At 39.1% G+C, this 23548-nt stretch overlaps 2 protein-coding genes across 5 annotated transcripts in view; both read right to left on the reverse strand.

The window, feature by feature from the left end:
* Positions 1-23548, reverse strand: part of LOC141389683 (octopamine receptor beta-3R-like) — an 825473-nt gene that overhangs the window by 274190 nt on the left and 527735 nt on the right. The window lies entirely within an intron of this gene.
* Positions 2833-23548, reverse strand: part of LOC141392074 (octopamine receptor beta-3R-like) — a 557224-nt gene continuing 536508 nt past the window's right edge. Inside the window, exons 11-12 of the mRNA XM_073965033.1 lie at positions 4101-4508; positions 2833-2855 (exon numbers count right to left, since the gene is read on the reverse strand). Of these exons, the coding sequence (XP_073821134.1) occupies positions 2833-2855; positions 4101-4508 (431 nt within the window). The remainder of the gene's footprint in view (positions 2856-4100; positions 4509-23548) is intronic.

The raw sequence follows: 23548 nt of genomic DNA on the forward strand, positions 1-23548 counted from the left end.
ATTGATATATCCAAGTCCGTCCGTCTGTCTGGCTGGGGCGCACGATAACTCTCGAACGGATCAACCCATTCGGTCCAACATTTGGCCCAAACGTTTAAGTTTAAGTTCGAATTTTGTGCACAACTAACGAAACTTCTGGTAGAGGACGAACTGTGCAGAAAAAAAAACAAAACGTTGCTTCATAGAATCGACTGTTTGACATCACTAAGATAAAAGACGAATGGAAGTGCAAAGAGGAAAAGTACCTCTACAAACTGCAAATTGGGAGCAAAGTTCGAAATGGTAATTACGGCCGCAAACCTGCTGGTGCCAATACCATCCCCCCATCCAAGCGAAGAAGGAGAGTGGGTGCTACTGCATCCACCAGCTATGTGATATCTGGTTGTTCCGAAAGTAGCACAGACTCAGCCGACAGCAGCAGGATAACAATGCAGCGTCAGAAAGATGCCATGATGTGATTACCGATGCAACGAGCGCGTATACAAGGCGTAGAAGTTCGAAGCATGTTTAGCATTATGGATGATGAGGTCCATGGGTCGACTAAATCACCAAATATCAAGTACTTTTTTGTGCAGGATTTGATGTGTAATTAATAAAGGTAAAACAGAGATAAATGAAACAAGCAGCAGCACAGAGTGAGATCTTTTTTGTAAAGTTTAAGCAGAATCCAAACAGCCGCAATATACGCTGGAATTCTTGTGTCATTCTAGCTCTTCTTGCGGGACTGAAACCGGTAAACGGGTAAAAATTTGTTCATTTCTAACCATGGACCGGTTATTGTTCCTAACCTATGATTTTGAAAAGCTATCTGTACTTCTGAATGACTACCGTAAATTTCTCACATGCGGGATAATAACAATATATGACATACAAAAATAGAACAATTTTTACTACAATAGATACAATAGCAATTTTTCCTTTATGTTATCAAAACAAGTAAAAAAGTATCAGTCGGCTTTACCGACAGAGATATACTCTCAGCCTATGTGAATTGGAACTTTCATCTACGGACAGATCGAATGTGTTTAGGGTCTTTTCAGAATTTTGTGTCTCTTTTTGGACATTTGAACTTGCCGACAAAAATGTGGGTTAGGATTAAAGTTCAAAAGTTTTGCGGAAGAGGGAATGGACCGACATAGTGCATTACGGAAGTGGATCTTATTTTGAGAGTCATATCTTTTCGGTAGATATCGCGCCCACTAGTCATTTCAGTGGGTCATCGTATAACTTTTGGACCAGTATGCCAGGAAGCATGGACTTGTCCACGGAAAACATAATATGACATCATCGGTATAAGTTTTCATAGGATCTCCGAACAGACCCTAAACTGCACTTGGGCACAAATGTTGAACTCTTGTGGGGGAGGTATCCTAAGGAGTGGACCGATATGGGCCATTATAGAAGTTAAACTAAGTTTGGACAAAATATGACGAAGGCCAAATTTTGGACCAAATCGGTCTATCAGTTGGAGAGTTGTTGTGCTCTCCAACTACTACATATTGTGCCATAGGGGTTTTTACAACTTTCGGGCTGTTTTCGCAATAAGTATGGACTTGCCGCTGAAAAAAATTACCGTTGTAATTGAGACAGGTTGCTTCAACAGAAAAAAGAGTTAGTCAAGATCAGGTCTTAAAGTGAACTTATTCAAAATTTTTTGTGGAGGTACCCGAAGGAATGGTCAAATATATATATCCATATTCAAATCTGATCTATATCTGGTAGATATATTAGGATGCGTAAAGTATGGGCCAAATCGGTCCGTCCCTTCAAGAGTTATCGTGCGCACAATTTTTCCGAACATTTTTGAATTTTTGTGGGGGAGGTACCTGAAGGAGTGAACCGATACGGCTTATCTTCAAACTTAAACTAAGTTTGGACAAAATATTATGAAGACCAAATTTTGGATCGAATCGGCAGATCCGTTCGAGAGTTAACTTGCGCTCCAACCACTACACACGGCGTCATAGGGGGTTTTTGAACCTTTCAGGCTATTTTCTAAGGAAGTAAAGTTTTGCCCCTGATGAAATTTGTACCGCCGTATGGGGGGCCGTTAATACAAGATGTTACAACAAAAATCAAAACGATTCGAGAGCAGGTCCTAAACTGAACTTTTCCGAAATTTTGTAGCCGAGGCGTCGACCGATTGAGTCCATATTGGAACCTCATCTAAGTTTGGTAGAAATTTCACGATGTGCAAACTTTGTACCAAATCGGTTACTCCCTTCAAGAGTTATAGTGCGCACAAATTTTCCGAACATTTTTGAACTTTTGTGGGGGAGGTACCGGAAGGAGTGGACCGATATAACCCATCTTCGAACTTAAACTGAGTTTGGACAAAATATTGCGAAAGCCACATTTTGGACCAAATCGGTTCATCCGTTCGAGATTTATTGTGCGCACCAGCCAGACAGACAGACCGACGGACATTGCTAAATCGAATCCAAATTGCCTGAAACACATTTCGTCCAAACATACTTTGGGTCTAAAACCATTATTTCGATGAGGCACATTTTTTCCGTATGAAAGTGTATATACCCTCGTTAGCATAAATGCTGAGGGTATAAAAAGATAGAAATAATTAGTAGGTTATTGCAATTCTGGAACAGGCCAATTGCACATCGTAATATTTCTTTCAAACTTAAATTAATTTGTTGTTCCTTTTGGTCCCGCTTCTAATGATATACAACTAAAATTACTGGCGGGCACGATAACTATGGGAAAGAGTGACTGGCATTGGTCTACCCTTTGTATATCGTAATATTTCACTCAAAATTAAGTCAAGTTTGACGATGTCTGCCTCGCTGGCTACGTCAGTGTAATGACCCAAAAGCTCTAAACATTCTTACGGGGACCAACTAGAATAATATGACATCGAAAGAAGTGACTCCCAAATTTACGCTAAGTTCCAGAATGGACTGTATCGGGTAGTCTTTGTGTCATAGCTACACCATTGAAATGTTTTTAGGAGAGCCAAAACTTTCGCGATGTGGTCCCGATGTGTCCCAATATCTAGAGCCCCTACTTCTTTTAGCTCCTGAAAAAAAGTTCAGTTAAGTCCAGATTGAACACTCTTTGTGGTCTCTATTACTGCGTTATAATTTTACAGCCTGTTTCTGTATGTCGAAACGAAAATGTGTGCGAATGAAACACGCCCTAACTTTTGTGTGCTTTTCAAATTTGTTTTTTGTTTTTGAGCAAAAGCAAAGGTAAACATATTTCGAAAAGTAAAGTTTGGGAGTGTTTTATTTGCACACATTTTCGTTTCGACATACAGAAATAGGCCGTTAGTCTGCACACATTCCACGATAATGCTTCGAGAAAACCAAAAAACCCACCCAAGTAGTGGAGTCGTCATAGAGTAAACCGTCTGATTTTAGAATTTTTCAAGATTTGCAATATATGTATATCGTGAATAAAAGTTATCAACATTGACCATGTTTTGGTATATCCAAACCCAGCATTAACTCAATTTTATTGTGTTTAAAATGATTATCTTATGTGGAAGGGTATAATAAATGGTTTGATCAGTTTTTTTTTTAGCTAGCATTAAAAGTGGTCTATGGTGCGTATGAGTATAAAAGCAATTTTGTACTGTTGTTAGTTATACGTCATGGTGGTCCTTAAAATAATGTTTTTTCTATACTCTTTCAAAACTTGCGATTTCCCACATTCATATGAACATACTTTGTTTGTCATTTAAATGTCATATTTGTTTGGTATTGAACCTCATTAAATAATAGAAAGCAAAATCGATACGGTCTAATGTACTTTAAAGTGCTATTCAATTACGAATGTATACGTTTTATATTCCTGCGATTACTGTGATTGTGGTGGCTGTGGGTAGCATTTAAAAGCAGTAGTAATAATTCATTGTGTTGTTGTTGCTGTTGTAGTGGTTGTTATTGTTGTTGTTTTATCACTATTTCATTGTACTTGTTATTGCTGCATTTGATGTTGTGGTTGGTTATGTGTATGATTTCCAAACAACAACAATATTGTTTTCATTCATTTCAATTCTTCTTTTGTTTTGTTTTGTTTTTCATACTCTGCAGGCTTTCTTTGTTTCTTTTTTTGTGTTTTCATTTCTAATTCAAACTCACCATTTGCCCCACACTGACATCCGGCTGGGCGTTGTTTACGGTTTTTGTACAACCACCGATTTCTATGCCAGAAGCTTAACCTTTGTGCCATTGTCTTTGTTTTGTGACGCGTTTGCTTATCGTGTCGCTTGCTATTTTCCGCTTGATGTTGAGCTTTTAAAGCAGCTCCACAATAGAGACATCTGGTACGTTCACCACCCTTGGACATACTATTGACACTGAATGTCAGACACTTGGTGACACTGCCATCACCACCGCGACCACTACCAATACCGTCGACACCATTGTGGTGATGTTGTGTGGCCACATTGGGGTCAAGCATTTGTTCGACTTCTTCCTCGTCGACAAAAATGCAAATGCCACCGCGTCTTTTCAATGATGATTTACTTGAAAAATCAGGATCAAATTCTGGATTTTGAAGTGGTTGTTTTGGGGGTTGTGGGGGGAATTTTGGATTACGTTGGGTAGCAACAGTTGTTGACATAGACACACACACAGACATTTGCAAATATGGTTGATTTTCAGTATGTCATTGGCGGGAGTTGTAGGTTTTTTACAAATATAATTTTTTTTGTAATTTGTTTTTCAATTTTTTTTGAAAATATATACAAAAGAAAGTTATAGGAATAATAATTTAGTAAAGGGCTTTATTTACAATATGTATTTGTATTTGATTTTTATTTCTAATAAATGGTTTTTGTTATTGGTCAGATGAAAGCTGAATGTTATGGAAATTGTAACGAAACTTTTCCATGCTGAAGGCATGCACTGAATATTGGTAGAATGACTTTTGAGAGCAGAAGAAGAAGAAAAGGGAAGTTTGTCTTAAGATGAGATGAGAGTTGAGAAGCATAGTTGAAGAAAAAGCCTTTCGAGAACTGGTCTTTCCATATTTTTGGCAGAATCGATACTAAAGGTCCCTATAATTCCTAGGAAAGGAACCCAGAATCTGAGGTGTTGGGAATGTAAATAATTGTATAATATATTGAATATAATTATTAAGCATATGAGGAATATATAACATATCATGTCCTCCAGCATGGATTTTTAAATAGTTGAAGATGGATTTGGCTGGTTTCTTCTGAGATTCTCAAAAGGCCCTCACAATTTTCATGAAAGCCAATGGAAGCTCTGGTTTAGAATATTAGAAAAATAATCATGCTAATTTTTTATTGGTCTCTTGGGTAACTTAAGCGATACATTATTACTAGGAAACAGCTAACAGAGAATCAAACAGAGTTCAAATTTTAAATGCAAATTGTAGGTGACAAAGAATGTTTTGGAAGTCTCCAGCGGTTATTTTTAGGCGTTTATGGGATATGCATCATATTATTGTAATCAGAATTATAAGGACTACCTTTGGTGAAAATTTCACTTAATTAAAAAGTTTGAAGTTTTGTGGGTGTGGTACCGTAGAGAGTGGTTCAGTATAGTCCACCTTCGAAATTAATCCAAATCTGCGATAAAGATTACGTTGTGTAAAGGTTGGAACAATGCCACTTACTGCTTTCGATAGTTAACGTGCCCACTACCCATTTTAGTTGGCCACGGTAGGTTTTTTAGAGCTCTTGTCAGGAAACAGGGACTTGTCAAAAAAACAAGTAAGAACGGCGTTAAGTTCGGCCCGGTCGAACTTGTTGTACACTCCACCACGAGTTGTAATACAATAAAACCGAACAATTAGTTTCCTTTCCTTTATGAAGAAGACTAAATACCCAATTCCAGCAATTTCGGTAAAATGATGTGGCTAACTTTCAAAATACCGAAATTCGGGAGGTACCGTTCTATGGGGGCTACATGAAGGCGTAGACCTGTACGGACAAATTTCGGGGGGAAAGTCTTTTACTACCAATGAAGACTAAATACCAAATTTAAGACATTAAGTGAAATATTGAAGCCTCTACCTTCAAAATACCGAAAATCGGGAGGTACACTTCTGTGGGCGCAATATGAAGGCGTGGATCTATACCTACAAATTTCATATGGCAAGTTTTGCACCCCCAACGAAGACTAAATACCAAATTTTAGCCAATTCGGTGGGATATTGAGGCCACATACTTCAAAATACCGAAAACTGGGATATGCTGTTCTATAGGGGCTATATAAAGACGTGGCCCTATACCGACATATTTAGAGGGGAATACTCTCAATGAAGACTAAATACCAAATTTCAGCCATTTAAATGGAATATTGAAGCCACAACCTTCAAAATACCGAAAATCGGGGATACACTTTTATGGGGGCAACATGAAGGCGTGGATCTTTACCTAAAAATTTCCGGTGGAAAGTTTTGTACCCCAAATGAAGACTAGATTTGGCTCATACGGAAAGTTTTATACCCCAAATAAAGACTAAATACTAAATTTCAGCCATTTCGGAGGAATATTGAGGCCACAACCTCCAAAATACCGAAAATCGGGAGGTACAGTTCTATGGGGGCTATATCGAAATGTGGACCTTAACCGTCGAGTTTCAGTAAGAAAGGCTTTTACCTCCTACAAAGACTATACACCAAATTTCAGCAATTTCGATGGATTTTTGTGGCCATAACCTTGAAAATTCCGAAAATGGGGGCCTTATGAAGGCTTGGACCTATACCGACAAATGTCATATGGAAAGTTTTATACCCCAAATGAAGACTTTTCGGAGGAATATTGAGGCCACAACCTTCAAAATACCGAAAATCGGGAGGTACAGTACTATGGGGGCTATATGAAGGCGTGGACCTATACCCACAAATGGAAAGTTTTGTACTACAAATGAAGACTTAATACCAGATTTCAGCCATTTCGGAGGAATATTCAGGCCACAACCTTCTAAATAACGCAAATCGGGAGGTACCGTTCTATGGAATGTACCGTTCTATATGAAGGCGTGGGCCTGTATCAAACATCCTGGGAGTAATTGCGAACTGTATCTTGATTTCAACAGACGGGCGGACGGACAGGCGGACATGGTTATATCGACTTAGAATTTTACCCTGATCAAGAATATATATATTTTATAGGGTCTCCGAGGAAGTTTTCGATACCCTTAATATTATGGTGGAGGGTATAAAAAACGTTCAAAACGATCCACCGACAAACAGCCCTTAAACTGCACTTAAGCAACAATTTTAATCTGTTGTGAGGGAAGTATCCGAAGGTTGTTGTCTTGTAACTTCATGTAGGTTTGGAAGAAAGCTTATGATGTTTCATCAGTAATTTTAGTTGGCTACCGAAGGTTTCTTTACAGTTCTAAGGCCAATATCTCAGGAAGTATAGACTTGCACGCGAAAAACAATAGTGGAAGCAAAGAAAATTTCAAAACTATCCAAAACATGTCCTTAAACTGCACTTTGCGAATTTTTTTATTTTTTTAGAAGGTACCCAAAAGGGTGAGTCATTATGGTCTGAATTCGAACCCGATATATGTTTGGAAGAAATATTGTGATATGCAAAGTTTGGGTTATATCACTACTCCCTTGGAGAGTTCTCGAACTTTTCTGACGGAAAAAACCCGAAGGAGTGAATCGATATGACGATTTCGAACATTAAATAATTTCGGCTTTGCTGACAGAGATATACCCTCAGTCTGTGCGAATTGAAACTTTAATTTATACGAGTATCTGTTCATAATTATACCCTCAGCATTTATGCTAACGAGGGTATATACAATTTCATACGGGCAAAATGTGCCTCATCGAAATAATGGTTTTAGACCCCAAGTATGTTTGGACGAAATGTGTTTTAGACAATTTGGAGTCGATTTAGCAATGTCCGTCCGTCTGTCTGTCTGGCTGGCTGGTACGCACGATAACTCTCGAACGGATGAACCGATTGGGTCCAAAATGTGGCTGTTCGGAAAAATTGTGCGCACGATAACTCTAGAAGGGGCCGACCTATTTGGTCCATACTTTACGCATCCTAATATATCTACAAGATATAGATCAGGTTTGAATATGGACTATATTTGCCCATTCTTTCGAGTACCTCCCACACAAAATTTCGGATAAGTTTACTTTAAGACCTGCCCTTGACTAACTTTGATTTCTGTTGAAGCAACTTGCAATCGCTGTCTCAATTACAACGGTAAACGTTTTTTCAGTGGTAAGTCCATACATCTTGGGAAAACAGCCCGAATTTTGTAAAAAACCCCAATGGCACCATATGTAGTACATAGTTGGAGAGCACAATAACTCTCGAACTGATAGACCGATTTGGTCCAAAATTTGACCTTCGTCATATTTTGTCCAAACTTAGTTTAACTTCTTAAATGGCCCATATCGGCCCTCCCTAAAGGTACCTCCACCACCAAAGTTCAACATTTGTGTTAATTCCTAATCCACATTTTTGTCGGCAAGTTCAAATATCCAAAAAGTGCCACCAAATTCTGAAAATACCCTAAATACGTTCGATCTGTCTGTAGATGAAAGTTCCAATTCGCATAGGCTGAGGGTATATCTCTGTCAGCAAAGCCGACTGATACTTTTTTACTTGTCCAATTTCAATTCAATTTCGAATACCGGCTACACAACCAAAATCATTTTCCCCAAAAAGTATGTATTTAGGGGGTTTTCAAATTTGTTGTGCCCCTTTTTGAACATGTGAACTTTGCCAACAAGAATATGGATTTGGATTAAGGCTCAAAAGTGTTGCCGAGCCCATTTTGGAAGTGGATCTTATTTAGACCATTATGCCAGGAAGCATGGAAATGCCCACGAAAAATATGATATTGCTTTAAACAGGGACACAAGGAGTAGCTTCGGGTACAAGTTTCCAACGAATCATCAAACATACCATAAACTGTATTTGAAAACAAAAACGTATAAAGGTCAATGTTAAATATTGCGATCAATAATGTTTTTTTCTTTTATCATCGAATATTTTGATGATAATACAGCATGCGAATCGCGGTGGCAGACTGAAGTTCTCCAAATGATGGTACATATTCTGCTATGAGCTCTACATATTGCAAATATCAATAAGTACACAGCGATTCATATTAGCACCACTAACTCGGTTCCACGTTAATGCTCCGTCGTATTTTGAAAAGACCCCAAAAACGCCTTTTCAAAATATTGTGGACCTTTCTGGACATTTGAACTTGCCAACAAAAATGTGGATTAGGATTAAAGTTCAAAGTGTTGCGGAGGAGATACTTGAAGGAATGGACAGAAATAGTCCATTACGAAAGTGGATTTTATTTTGGGAGTTAAGGATCTTCGTACATACCCTAAACTGCACTTAGACACAAATATTGAAATCTTTGTGGGGGAGGAACCCTAACTCGAAAGTCACACTAGCGATGTTTCAACATGGCGATTCGAGTTTATAGGCGAGGAGTATGAGGTAGTGCAACTCCTGCATATGGTTGTCTGTGTTTGCGATGTTGCCTCCTCCTATTATTCGTTTCAAGAAACTCGTTAGTATGACGAAGGACTAAAGAGAAGACCGATATGGGCCATTGTAGAAGTTAAACTAAGTTTGGACAAAATATTAGGATATCCAAGGTTTAGACCAAATTGGTTGCAACGTCCAAGAGATATCGTGCATAGTTTGGACAAAATATGACGAAGGCTAAATTTTGGATCAAATCGGTTGATCAGTTTGAGAATTATGCTCTTCTTTCTCAAGAAGTATAGACTTGCACCTGAAAAAAACTGTTACCGTCGTAATTGAGAAAACAAATGCAATTTGCTTCAACAAAAAACAAAGCGATTGGAGAGCAGGTCTTAAAGTGAACTTATCCGAATTTTTCTGTGGGAGGTATCCGAAGGAGCGGACAAATATTGTCCATATTTGATGCTGATCTATAACTGGTAAACATATTAGGATGTGTAAGGTATGGACCAAATCGGTAAATCTCTTCAAGAGTTATGGGGGAGGTACCTGAAGGAGTGGACCGATATGGCTTATCTTCGAACTTAAATTAAGTTTGGACAAAATATAACGAAGGCCTAATTTTGGACCGAATCAGCAGATCCGTTCGAGAGTTCTCTTGCGCTCCAAACCCGGTGTCAAGGAGTTTATTTTGCACCTTTCATTCCATTTTCTCAGGAAGTATGGACTTGCCCCTGATGAAGCTTGTACCATCGTATGCGGGGCAGTGAATACAAGTTGTTACAACAAAAATTAAAGCGATTCGAGAGTAAGTCCTAAACTGATACTTTCCGAAATTTTGTGTGGGAGTTACCCGAAGGAGTGGACCGATTGTGTCCGTATTGGGACCTCATCTAAGTCTGGTACAAATCTCACGATGTGCAAAGTATGGACCAAATCGGTTACTTTCTTCAAGAGCTATCGTGCGCACACATTTTCCGAACATTGTCGAACTTTTGTGGGTTAGGTACCGGAAGTAGGGGACCGATATAACCCATCTTCGAACTTAAAGTAAGATTGGACAACATATTACGAAAGCCAAATTTTGGACGGAATCGGTTGATCTGTTCGAAAGTTATCGTGCGCTCCAGCCAGACAGACAGACGGACGGACATGGCTAAATCAACTCCAAATTTTCTGAAAGGGATTTCGTCCAAACATACTTGGGGTCTAAAACCATTATTTCGATGAGGCACATTTTGCCCGTATAAAAAGTGTGTATACCCTCGTTAGCATAAACGTTGAGGGTATAACAAGGTCGAATTCTTTCGCTTATTGAGGCGCATACGTTTTCTGATTGCTGATGGATAGATCTACGCTTTGTAAACGTCACCATTTAAGGCAATTTTTATACCACCTCCGGAATAGTCATGAATTCCACGACCCATTCTAAAGGATTTCATGAACATAGGTTTTATACTCTCCGCCATAAAATAATATGAAATAATTAGTTTTCATTCTTTTAAGGAAATACCAAGGTCCACAACATTAGGTGGAAAAGTATTTGACCAGTGTTAGTTAATTCGGTTAGATAAAAATTGTATACGGTGCTATTTCAAACCATTGACCAATATCTACAATATTTGGTAAATAAGTTTCTTCTAGGAACCCTAAATGTCAAATTACAGCGAATTCGGGGTGAAAATGCAGCTAAGAACGTCAAAATACCGGAAATCAGGGGTACCGTTATATGAGGGCTATACCAAAACGTGGACAGTTATAACCTATCTTCAAACTTGAGCTGCCTGCAATAAAAAACGCATCTTTTAATAATTTGAGCGTCTTGTCTCGACGGACAACATGTATAGATCGCTTGAAGAGCTGAATAACCACCAGCGAAACGATCGTGGCATATTGGTTGGCTGTGTGGAACTTCACTAGAATTCATTTCTTCAATACAAACTCCTTAGGTCATGTTAGCTCGATTAATGCAGTTAATTAAAAAATTTCTAAAGTATTCTCTAACAGCCCTTAATAATTAATATTTTTAATTTGTGCAGATGAACCTAGCAGTAATTGATCCTAGGCAATATGTCCAATCCTCTCCAAGCTATGAACTTTCCATGAAGAAATACGACCTTAAACTAACGGTGGTAATAATTACGGGTCAATGCAGAATAAGATTATTTATTTATTAATGAATACCTACAACACAAGAAAATCTTATATATAGTGGAGGATTATTTAAGGAATAGTAATTATAAGATTATGTCCCGCAAATGAAGAAGAAGCAAAGATAACACGGTGCAACATTTTTAAGGTAATCTTGTGCAAACAGTGTGAGCTGAGGATTTTTTGAAAGTACAGACCCAAACGACAAAAGCCCTAGTTGAGTTTTGTTGTGTCTGATCCAGCTTTGATTTTATGGCCATAAAATATTTGTAGAAATAATGAACACGAAAAACTAAATTTATTGCCTCAAATTTTATAAAATATCGAAAACCGTTAATTTGTCTTAATGTTTTCTTTTGGAAAAATATTCGCTGGAATGTAGTACATAACTCTGCAGAACATATCATTGTTGTAAAATGCCTCTATCACATTGTTTTCAGTATATTTTTCAATAAATATGTCAATAATTAATAAATATGTCAATAATGTGGTGAAATCCGAAATGCGAGAATAAACTGTTGGTGTGAACTGTATTTGAAACAAGTGTTGAAAAAGATATGAGAATTTTAGAGTTTCAGAATGTTCTGAAGAATTACTTACTTACTTAGCTGGCCCATTACAGAACATTTGTTCTATAGGCCGAACTAAGAAGAGATCTCCATTCCTCTCTATTTGTTGCTTCGCACTCTGGAATACCGCGCCTTTTCATCTCATCATCCACTTGTTTGCGCCATCTATTCCTTGGCCTGCCAATTCTGCGTGCACCGCCAAGCGGTTCGTATTTATACGCCTTTTTAGCGGGTTCATCATCGCTCATGCTTATGATATGGCCTAGCCAACGCAATCGCTGCATCTCGATACGTTTAACTATATTGATGTCGTTGTACAGCAGATACAGCTCGTGGTTCATGCGATGTCGATATTCACCGTCAACGCAGATTGGTCCGTAGATCTTTCGAAGAATTTTTCTCTCAAACACATCAAGCACTGCCATGTCTGCTTGCGCAAGTAACCAGGCTTCGGAGCCATATACAGCACGGGTAGTATCAGTGTTTTGTAGAGCGTTATTTTTGTTTGACGAGATGTGGCTTTGTTTTTAAACTGCTTACTTAAACCAAAGTAGCATCTGTTGGCCAATACAATTCTTCTTTTTATTTCACAACTGATGTCGTTTGTTGTGTTTACGGAGGTGCCGAGGTAGACGAAGTCTTTTACTACCTCAATATTATAGGAACCAACTTCCACAGTCGGTCCGAGCTCAATGGACGCATTGCGCGTCGACACCATCAACTTGGTCTTCTCACCGTTTACCGCCAGACCCATTTTAGCAGATTCTCCTTCGACCTTTTATAAAGGTATCAGTTACTTCTTTTACTGATCGGCCCATGATGTCTATATCATCAGCATAAGCAAATAACATGTGACTATTGGTGTAGATTGTGCCACTTCTTTTGACGTTTGCCTCTCGTATAACTTTTCTAGCAGGATGTTGAAGAGGACACACGAAAGGCTGTCTCCTAGTCTGAAACCTCTTTTCGTACCAAACTCTTCGGAGAGGTTCTTTCCTATTTTAACTGAGGACCTCGTGTCAGTTAAAGTCATTTTACAAAGCCGGATGAGCTTTGCGGGGATACCAAATTCAGACGGCTTGGAATACCTTTGAACGCAGCGGGCTGTCGAAGGCTGCTTTATAATCGACAAAAAGGTGGTAGGTGTCGATCTGCCTCTCTTGGGTCTTCTCCAGGATTTGCCGCAGGGTAAATATTTGGTCAATGGTGGACTTGCCAGGTCTAAAGTCGCATTGGTATGGCCCAATTATCTCGTTGACCACAGGCTTTAGTCGTTCGCACAATATCCCTGACACGATCTTGTAGGCAATAGGGAGTAGACTTATGCCCCTATAGTTAGAGCATACAGTCGTATCTCCCTTCTTGTGGACGGGTTCCAATCGTCGGGTACTCGTTTTTCCTGCCAGATGGTGCTAACTAGCTGATGAATACACCTTATCAGCGTGTCGCCTACGGTTTTGAACAGCTCGGCTGGTAAGCCATCGGCCCCCTGCTGCCTTATTATTCTTCAGCCGATTTATTGCTGTCTTTACCTCATCTTGCTGGGCGGTATACATTCAATACCATCCTCTGGGATTGGGACTGTGGTATCTTCGTCGTCTTCGCTGCTATTGGATACCAACAGATTTGAAAAATGTTCTTTCCATATCCTGAGTACAATATCTGTATCAGTTACCAAATTACCTTCCTGGTCTCTACAGGAGGATGTGCCTGTACCAAAGCCATCAGTTTGATGTTTCACTCTTTGGTAGAATTTTCGGACTTCATTTTGGCTCCTGTACATCTCGATTTTTTCACACTCCCGCTTTTCCATCTCTCTCTCTTTCCTGCGGAAAAGACGTTTCTCCTCTCTCCTTTTCTCCCTGTATCTCTCTCGTGCGCTACGCGTTGCTACGGATTGTAAAGTAGCCCTATAGGCCGCATTTTTCTCTTCGGTGGCAGCACGACACTCCTGATCATACCATTGATTCCTTGGTGGAGGTCTCTGGTATCCAAGTATGGATTTTGCGGCTGTTTGCATGGAGTGGGCAATGCTTTGCCATTGCGCTGATATGTTATCGGGATGAGGAGTGCTTTGATTAAGCAATTGGGCTAGTTGGGTGGAATATGCTGTGGCTATCTGTTGGGATTGCAGCTTACCGATGTCTAACTTTCGTGTTGTGTCTGTTCGTACTTTGTTTGCAACGTTTAAGCGGGTGCGTACGTTTGCTGCAACAAGGTAGTGGTCCGAATCAATGTTTGCGCCTCGGAACAATCGTACATCCAACATGCTCGATGAATGTCTTCCATCTATCACAACATGATCAATTTGGTTTCTTGTTTTCTGATCTGGAGACAGCCAGTTGCCCTTATGAATATCGAGATGATTAAATCTGGTACTGCTAACTACCATGTTTTTTGCAGCTGCAAATCTATCAGCCTCATACCATTGTCAGATGTTTCACTATGGAGACTAAATTTCCCGACTGTTGGGCCAAAGATATTCTCCTTTCCAATTTTGGCATTAAAATCGGCTAGAATGATTTTAATGTCATGGGCAGGGCAACGGTCATATGTTTCTTCTAAGTGCTCGTAAAATATATCTTTGGTCTGTTCGTCCTTTTCTTCAGTGGGAGCATGAGCGCAAGAAGAATATAGCTTTTATTCGAATTTCAGCAAGTCTTTCATTCACTGCGGTGAAGCTGGATACCAGATGTTTTAGTCTCCGACTAATTACCAATCCACAACCAAACTCATGCTTTACGTCATGGCAGCTATAATACAGTTCGTCACCTTTAGGTGTTGTTGTGACGCCTTTCCCAATCCATCGTATTTCCTGTATGGCAGTAATATCGGTCTTGTACTTTTCAAGTACGTCTGCCAATGCGAAGACTGCACCTTCTCTATAAAGAGTGCGAACATTCCAGGTGCAGATTCGCAGATCATGGTCCTTAAAACGTTTGCGGGGTTCGTCAACTTTAGAGGGGTTTGTTTTTCTTTCGTTTTTTCATAGTAGGCTGTTTTTTCGCGGGGAGTGTTACTAACCCGACGCCCAAACCCAAGTTTTTAACGTTCTTATGGTTGAACGCGCGGCACATGTTAGGTCACTACCTTTAACGGGCAGTTCCCCAGGTGACACCACGGGGAGGTCAGTGTCCTCTTGGGATGAAAGAGGGACCAAGATAAATCTTGGGCTTTGCCATGTTAAAACCGGTCAGGACCGTTGCTTGGTATCTTCCATCCCCTACGTGAGAAGAATTGCTGAGAACTTTATTTGGGAGATTTTTGTAAAGAGTTACTTGGTTCAACTCCCCACAGTTTAGCTGATACTGACCAAAATTTCAGTAATTATGTAAAATTTTCTATATTTTATCGATTTTGATGCCCTAGATGGAGCTTTTCTTATGCGATATGTCCAAAAGATAAGTTCTACTAGTCTAGGTCTATAATATTGCCAAAGACAGAAAGTTCCTCTTCGTTTCTGAGATAAGGGGCCGATAAATGCAAAAAACTGCAGTTTAGATGAGGCCATAAAATACGAACTGGATCTGACAGGACAAAACCCTACTAGGGTTTTTGTAGTCTCAATATGTACTTTAAAAAAATGCATACTAGAAGTTGTTTGTATTTTCAGAGTTGCATTATATGTCGCTGTACAATGCTCACGACCCGGAACTGCTAATCATGGGGTGAATACACGATCCAATATCTGACAACCTTCTGCCAAGCAGAGCCAAAAAGTCTGTTTCTCCTTGCCAAGGCCCTGATGTGGCTACAGCGAGAAGGAACGACCGCACCATAAAACATGGCAAATGCATTTTTTATATTCCTTCTGGCCACAATGCGAGGGCTACTAGATACATTTCTGGCCTAATAATTTTGTTTATTTTTCAATGGTTTTGATTTTTCAAATCCACGTTTTTTTCCCGTAAAAAACCTCTGGTTGTCATTGTGCACAAAAATCCGTATTCTCCTGTTCGTTTTTCGAATTTCTCCGAATTGACTGTCCTACTTTGCTCATGCGGAATAGTCGCCATACGGCATGTTTTGTCGAAGATCTTATAAACGACTTTTGAAGCACAATCCTTTTTCAAGAGTTATGAACTTGCTGAAAGAAATATTGGGTTTTTTGAACTTTTTAGGCTTTTATTATGGGAAATTGGGATAGCAAGGGGTTTTTTGTTTTGTAAAAAAGCTAAAAAATTTGAAGCTCAAAATGACTGTTGAATTTTTTTTTTCTTGGAATCTAATAATAGATGCCAAGATAGCATTACAATAAAATGTTAATATTTGACCACTTTCAGTTACATATTTATAATATCTGAACCCTAGATATTATCTGACCATCATCAAAATGGCAAGACATTTTGCTGTCTGGTGTCCTCATATTCACAAAAGTAGTTGCACAGACGGCCGAACAGATATGTATAGTCATATATAATACGTGGTATACATAATGGTGGGTCTGTGACCCTTTCTTACAATTTTTTGAGTCAAAATTAACTTAAAATGCCCTCAGCACATAGCCTCCTAATACCTTATTATTGATATTATTGTGAATTCACAATAAAGTTTTTATTTTCTTGTTTCTCTGATGTCGATACCAAAATTCGAACTGCAGAAAAAAACTTACTTACTTTTTTCGTGTTTGGTTTGTTCACTGTGATTTCAAATGAATTAAATACGTAAAACTAAATGTACATAAAACAACAACATAAAATAGTACAACCTCAGATTCTGAGTACCAATCATCCTATCTATTTCCTTTCTCTGTCTTCACTTCATTAGAACACCCTTCTATACTGCCAATGCAAAAAAAGCATTAATCGTTTGTTTTCAAACGTAACCGAATATGTGTTGTAGACTAATTAACCAACGAACAAAAAGGGATATCATGAAGTTAATTAATGGGCAAATGTGACTGCCTACACCAATTAAAGTTGTTACACATTTACTGGGAATGAAATTTATGTATCATTAACGCTCTCTTAACGAAACATTGCTATGTGATTAATAACATTTAAGAGCCAAAAGAAAAAAGACATTAAACCGAAAAAAGAAAGGAAGAACAAACACACGTTTAACAAATGACGAATAACGTAACGAACTAACAAAAGAACAACAAAACACATGACGGGAAATCCGAAATTTAAGACATTTCACTTAACTTTAACTCAAGACAAACAACTTTAAATGTTCAACACAGAAATGTTCCCTTCAAAAAACAAATAGGGTTAATTAATAATAGACCAGTTGTATACTAAACTACAAATGAAAATTAGTTTGTTGTTTTTGCTTTATTTTCTTCAAATGAAAAGAAGGATGATATAGAGAGTTTTAGACCCTTTTGGTGTTGAAAGAATAATAGTAATGTGAACAGTTATGGTGTTGATGATGAATATTGTTACTTGTTAAGATATTTTAGATAATGATATGGCTATTAGTTGATTATATACTTTATATACTATAATGTTATATAATATTATTATTTGGGTAATAGCGCTTTTGTTATCTGTAGTTTGGGATATTTTGTAAACAATTTATTGAAAATTACGGAAATGGATTTTTCATAGCTATTTTATTAATATAAAATAATAATTTTTGAATATGTAAAAATTTGTATTATTTCCATAGTGTAGTTTGGAAAGCAAATATTGGCATTGTCTTAACTAATTAGACTCCGCTATCAGTGTCTGGCGAGTATCGCATGAATGCTCATTTCGAACTACAAGACTATATTCTTTATGGCACGGGCAGAAGTCTCAGTAAATTAATAATACAGTAAATAAATTGAGCGAATTGATTCAGTTTCAAGGTTCTGCTATATACTTTTAAAGAGCCCAAAAATCTTTTGGAAGTATTAGGCGAACTGATGGAGCTACTACCAACTCCGAATTGAAAATACTGGACCTATTGGAAAACACCCACCTTTTTAACTGTACGGATGTCGACATAAGCCCACGACTGCAGGATAGTAATGCTAGGGTTTCATGGGCTGTCAGTACTTTTCAACATTTCAAATCTATCCGCCTAATGTGATAATCTTCTTAAAAAGTTTTTCCAAGCTTGTCTTCTGCTGTCGTTCATACCGGTTCTGTGGAGGGAGATGACTGTGTCGTTTATCCCTAAGGCGGGTAAACCAAGTAACTCAATATTCTTGAAATTAGTTTTAGCTTATGAACAATGCATTCTGGTAAAGCATATCATGCTTATACCAAAAGGACGTCTGACGAAACCAACGACGGTTAATTTTGTGGTATTTATTGGACATTTGGAATAGGATTAAAGTTCAAAAGAGTTGCAGAGGAGGTACTTAAAGGAATGGACCGACATAGTCCATTATGGAAGTGAATCTTATTTTGGGATATATCGCCCACTAGTCATTTCGTCGGAAGCATGGACTTGTCCACGGAAAACATAATACCGTTGTAAGTAGGGCAACAACGAACAGCATCGGCATACATTTCCAAAAGATCTTCTAACAGACCTTGAACTGCACTTAAACACAAATGTTGAACTTTTGTGGAGGAGGTTCCCTAAGGTACCTCCATTTTAGAAGCTAAACTAAATTTGGACAAAATATTAGGAGATCCAAAGTTTGGACCAAATTTGTTCAAGAGATATAGTGCATACCATTTATGTAACATTTTTTAAATATTCGGGGGAACTACCGGAAGTTGTGGGCAGGTATTGCTTATCTTCGAACTGAAAGTATGATAAAATATCAGGAAGGCCAAATTTTGGACCAAATCGGTTAGTTCGAGAGTTATCGTGGGCTCCAGCCACTACATATGGTGCCATAGGATTTTTTACACCTTTCGGGATGTTTTCTCAAGAAGTATGGACTTGCCCCTGAAAACACTTCTACCGTCGTAATTGAGACAGCGAATGTAAGTTGCTTCAAAAAAATCAAAAGTGAACTTATCCGTAATTTTGTGTGATAAGTACCCGAACAAATAGGCAAACATAATCCATATTCGAACCTGATCTATATCTGGTAGACAAATTACGATGTGTAAAGTATGGACTAAATCGGTCACTCCCTTCAAAAGTTATCGTGAGAACAATTTTTCCGAACATTTTTGAACTTTTGTGGGGGAGGAACCTGAAGGAGTGGACCGATATGGCTTATGATGGAACTTAAACTATGGACAAAATATTACGAATGACAAATTTTGGACCAAATCGGTTGATCCGTTCGCCCTTTCGGGATGTTTTCTTAACAAGTATGGACTTGCCCCTGAAAACACTTTTACCGTTAAAAAAATCAAAGCGATTCGAGAGCAGGATTTAAAGTGAACTTATCGGTAATTTTGTGTGATAAGTACCCGAAGAAGTGGACAAACATAATCCATATTCGAACCTGATCTATATCTGGTAGAGAAATTACGATGTGTAAAAAATGGACTAAATCGGGCACTCTCTTCAAAAGTTATCGTGCGAACAATTTTTCCGAACATTTTTGAACTTTTGTGGGGGAGGTACCTGAAGGAGTATGTTTGGACAAAATATTACGAATGCTAAATTTTGGACCAAATCGGTTGATCCGTTCGAGAGTTGTCTTGCGTTCCACTACACACGGTGTCATAGGGGTTTTTGCATCTTTCAGGCTATTTTCTCAGGAAGTATGGACTTGCCCTTAATGAGACATGTACCGTCGAAAGCGTGGCAGCGAATACAAGTTGCTGCAACAAAAATCAAAGAGATTCGAAAACAGGTCCTTAACTGAACTTTTCCGAACTTTTGTGTGGGAGGTACACGAAGAAGTGGACCGATTGAGTCTATATTGGAACCTCATCTAAGTCTGGTAGAAATTTCACGATGTGCAAAGTATGGGCCAAATCGGTTACTCCCTTCAAGAGTTATCGTGCACACAAATTTCGAACATTTTCGAACTTTTGTGGGGGAGGTACCGGAAGCAGTGGACCGATATAGCCCATCTTCGAACTTAAACTAAGTTTGGGTAAAATATTACGAAAACCAAAATTTGAACCGAATCGGTTAATCCGTTCGAGAGTTATCGTGCGCTCCAGCCAGCCAGACAGACGGACGGACATTGCTCAATCGCCTCCAAATTGTCTAAAAAACATTTCGTCCAAACATACTTAGGGTCTAAGACCATTATTGTGATGAGGCACATTTTGCCCGTATGAAAGTGCAGATACCCTCCTTAACATAAATGCTGAGGGTATAAAAACGTGGGTCTATTTTTATACCCTCAGCATTTATGCTAACGAGGGTATCTGCACATTCATACGGGCAAAATGTGCTTCATCGAAACAATGGTTATAGACCCCAAGTATGTTTGGACGAAATCCGTTTCAGACAATTTGAAGTTGATGTAGCCATGTCTGTCTGGCTGGAGCCACGATAACTCTCGAACGGATCAACCGATTCAGTTCAAAATTTGACTTTCGTAATATTTTGTCCAAACTAAGTTTAAGTTCGAAGATGGGCTATATCGGTCCACTGCTTCCGGTACCTCCCCCACAAAAGTTCGAAAATGTTCGAAATTTGTGTGCACGATAACTCTTGAAGGGAGTAAATGATTTGGCCCATACTTTGCACATCGTGAAATTTCTACCAGACTTAGATGAGGTTCCAATATAGACTCAATCGGTCCACTTCTTCGGGTACCTCCCACACAAAAGTTCGGAAAAGTTCAGTTTATGATCTGCTCTCGAATCGCTTTGATTTTTGTTGTAACAAATTTTATTGAGCGCCTTTCATACGGCGGTACAAGTTTCATCTGAGACAAGTCCATACATCCTGAGCAAATAGCCTGAAAAATGCAAAAAGCCCCTATGACACCGTGTTTAGTGGTTGGAGCGCAAGATAACTCTTGAACGGATCTGCAGACATGGTTCAAAATTTGGCCTTCGTAATATTTTGTTTAAACTTAGTATAAGTTTGAAGATAAGCCATATCGGTCCACGCCTTCAGGAACCTCCCCCATTAAATTTAAAAAATGTTCGGAAATATTGTGCGCACGATAACTCTTGAAGGGAGTGACCGATTTGGTCCATACTTTAAGCATCCTAATGCATCTGACATACATATGTATATCAGGTTTGAACTTGGACTATATTTGTCCACTCATTCTGGTACCTCCAACACAAAATTTTGAATAAATTCTCTTTAAGACCTGCTCTCGAATCACTTTGATTTCTGTTCAGTTACGACGGTAAATGCTTTTTCAGGGCCAAGTCCATACTTCTTGAGAAAACAGGCCAAAACGTGTCCAAACTTAGTTTCAGTTCGAAATATGTAAAAAATTTCACTATAATGGTATGCACGTTATCTCTTGCATGGGGCAACCAAATTTATCCAAACGTTGGATCTCCTAATATTTTGTCCAAATTTAGTTTAACTTCTAAAATGGCCGATATCGATCTGCTCTTTATTTTACTTCCCCCACAAAAGTTCAACAATTGTGTAGATCTGTCCGTAGATGAAAGTTTTATTTCACATAGGCTGAGGGTATATCTCTGTCGGCAAATCCGACTGATACTTTTTTATTTATTTCCTATAGGTCCCATATATACCGGTACCATCCGATTTCAAGTATTTTTATGTTTTTATCTACAAAAAGTAATTGGATTATGGGGTTCTCAGTGGTCATAATTTTTTTTACTAAAATATTCAAAATAAAAAAAATAAGTAACAGTGTTTTATTTGTAAAAACACTAAAAACTAGAAAATAATTGTTCTCTTAAACTCTCTAAAAAATTTTGCATTTAAATTCAAAATGGTGAAAAAATGGAGATTCCATCATGAAGATGAATATACTTTGAGACTAAGAGAACAATTATTTTCTAGTTTTTAGTGCCTTTACAAATAAAACACTGTAACTTATTTTTTTAAATTATTTTTTTTATTTTGAATTTTTTAGTAAATTCATTTTTTGACCACTGAGAACCCACGGCAGCGAGTTTTTTCGTACCGGATTGACCCGGAAACACTTAACAACAGCGTTCCAGCCAGCGGCTGCAATCTCAGTGTACATGTATTGTATTTGTTTCGTTTTTCCGGGACGCAGGAAAACCCAGGACCAATGTATTTGTGTTCAGTTTGTCACATTCGTATCTTCACCCATATCCAACCTTCGGTGAGATGCACTAGATGTCAGGAGTTGGTGCATCTAAGGGGTTGCTCTGGACTTGTCCACGTCAGGGACTACGACAGGGACTATGTTGCTGCATGCTGCGTGGATACAGTCCCCAGTGAGTTGTCAGCGGATTACGAAACTCCCTCGTCGTCTGAATATGAAACTCCCCCGCAGTCCCCTCGACAGAAACCGCACACGCAGCCTTTAACACCAGCCGTTGTTGTCCCAATCCCAGCAAATTCATCCTTTTTGCAATTTAATTGCAATGGGCTCCGAGGGAAAATCGAGGACATAGTAGATTTCATGAGTTGGAAGAAAATCAAGGTCGCGGCGGTGCAGGATACCAAGCTTGACAACAACTGTAGCTTACAACGTTGTGATGGTTACACTGTGTTAAGGAAGGATCGCACCAGAAGTGGAGGTGGGGGATTAGCTTTCCTATTGTACCAGTCTGTCCAATACAGACCTATCTCGATTGAGCCTGTCTCTAATGACCCGTACATGGAATGTATGGCGGTAGCAGTCAGGTGTGGAACTGTCGAGATAGAGTTGCGAACGTATACATCCCGCCGAGAAATAGCTGTATCTCAGATTACGAGCCTGACATTAGCCCAATTTTGTAAGGTCATAATCGTCTGGTCTGGTGGCATTCGGCCCTCGGAAACGACCAGAGGGGTACAGCGCTGGCTGAGCAGATTGATAGCTCTACGTTTTACACGGTCAATGAGGACGCCCCTACAAGAATTAGATGAGAGTGTCACAGTTCGCCAGACATAACCATCGTGTCACCTGGTCTGACAATTGACGTCACCTGACAACCCGCCATTTCCGTTGGATCAGACCACCTCTGAACGCCGCACGTTCGTCAATCATAGCAAAGCTGATTTGGCGAGTTTCAGAGAGTTCACCAATCACCGCTTCAGAGAACTACCCAATCCCAATGTTCGGTTAGCGGAAAGGACGTTCCGATACATCATCACTGCTGGTCAAATACACGAAGTAAGGCCAAACTTCCCAGCAGAGGCAACGGGATTAGCAAATCAGCGTGATGAGCTTCGCCGAACCAAACCCAATGACCCCAGAGTCAGGGAGCTGACACTGGAAGTTAACAAGCTGGTCGGCGAATATAAGCAGAACAAGTGGTTAAATCATCTGAAGAGTTGCAACATTGGAGCCGGTATCAGTGAATTGTGGGCAACGGTTAAGTCAATCTCGAACCCTGGAAGGATGGAAGATAGGAAAGAGGTGTGCAAGTTACTTCAATCGACAGTTTGTCGAGCACCCCGAGTGTGACAGGGCGAAGAGGAGAGTATTACGTCG

Source organism: Musca autumnalis, unplaced genomic scaffold, assembly GCF_047663935.1.
Source record: "Musca autumnalis isolate F117 unplaced genomic scaffold, ASM4766393v1 scaffold_1, whole genome shotgun sequence".
In the NCBI taxonomy this organism is placed as follows: Eukaryota; Metazoa; Arthropoda; class Insecta; order Diptera; family Muscidae; genus Musca; species Musca autumnalis.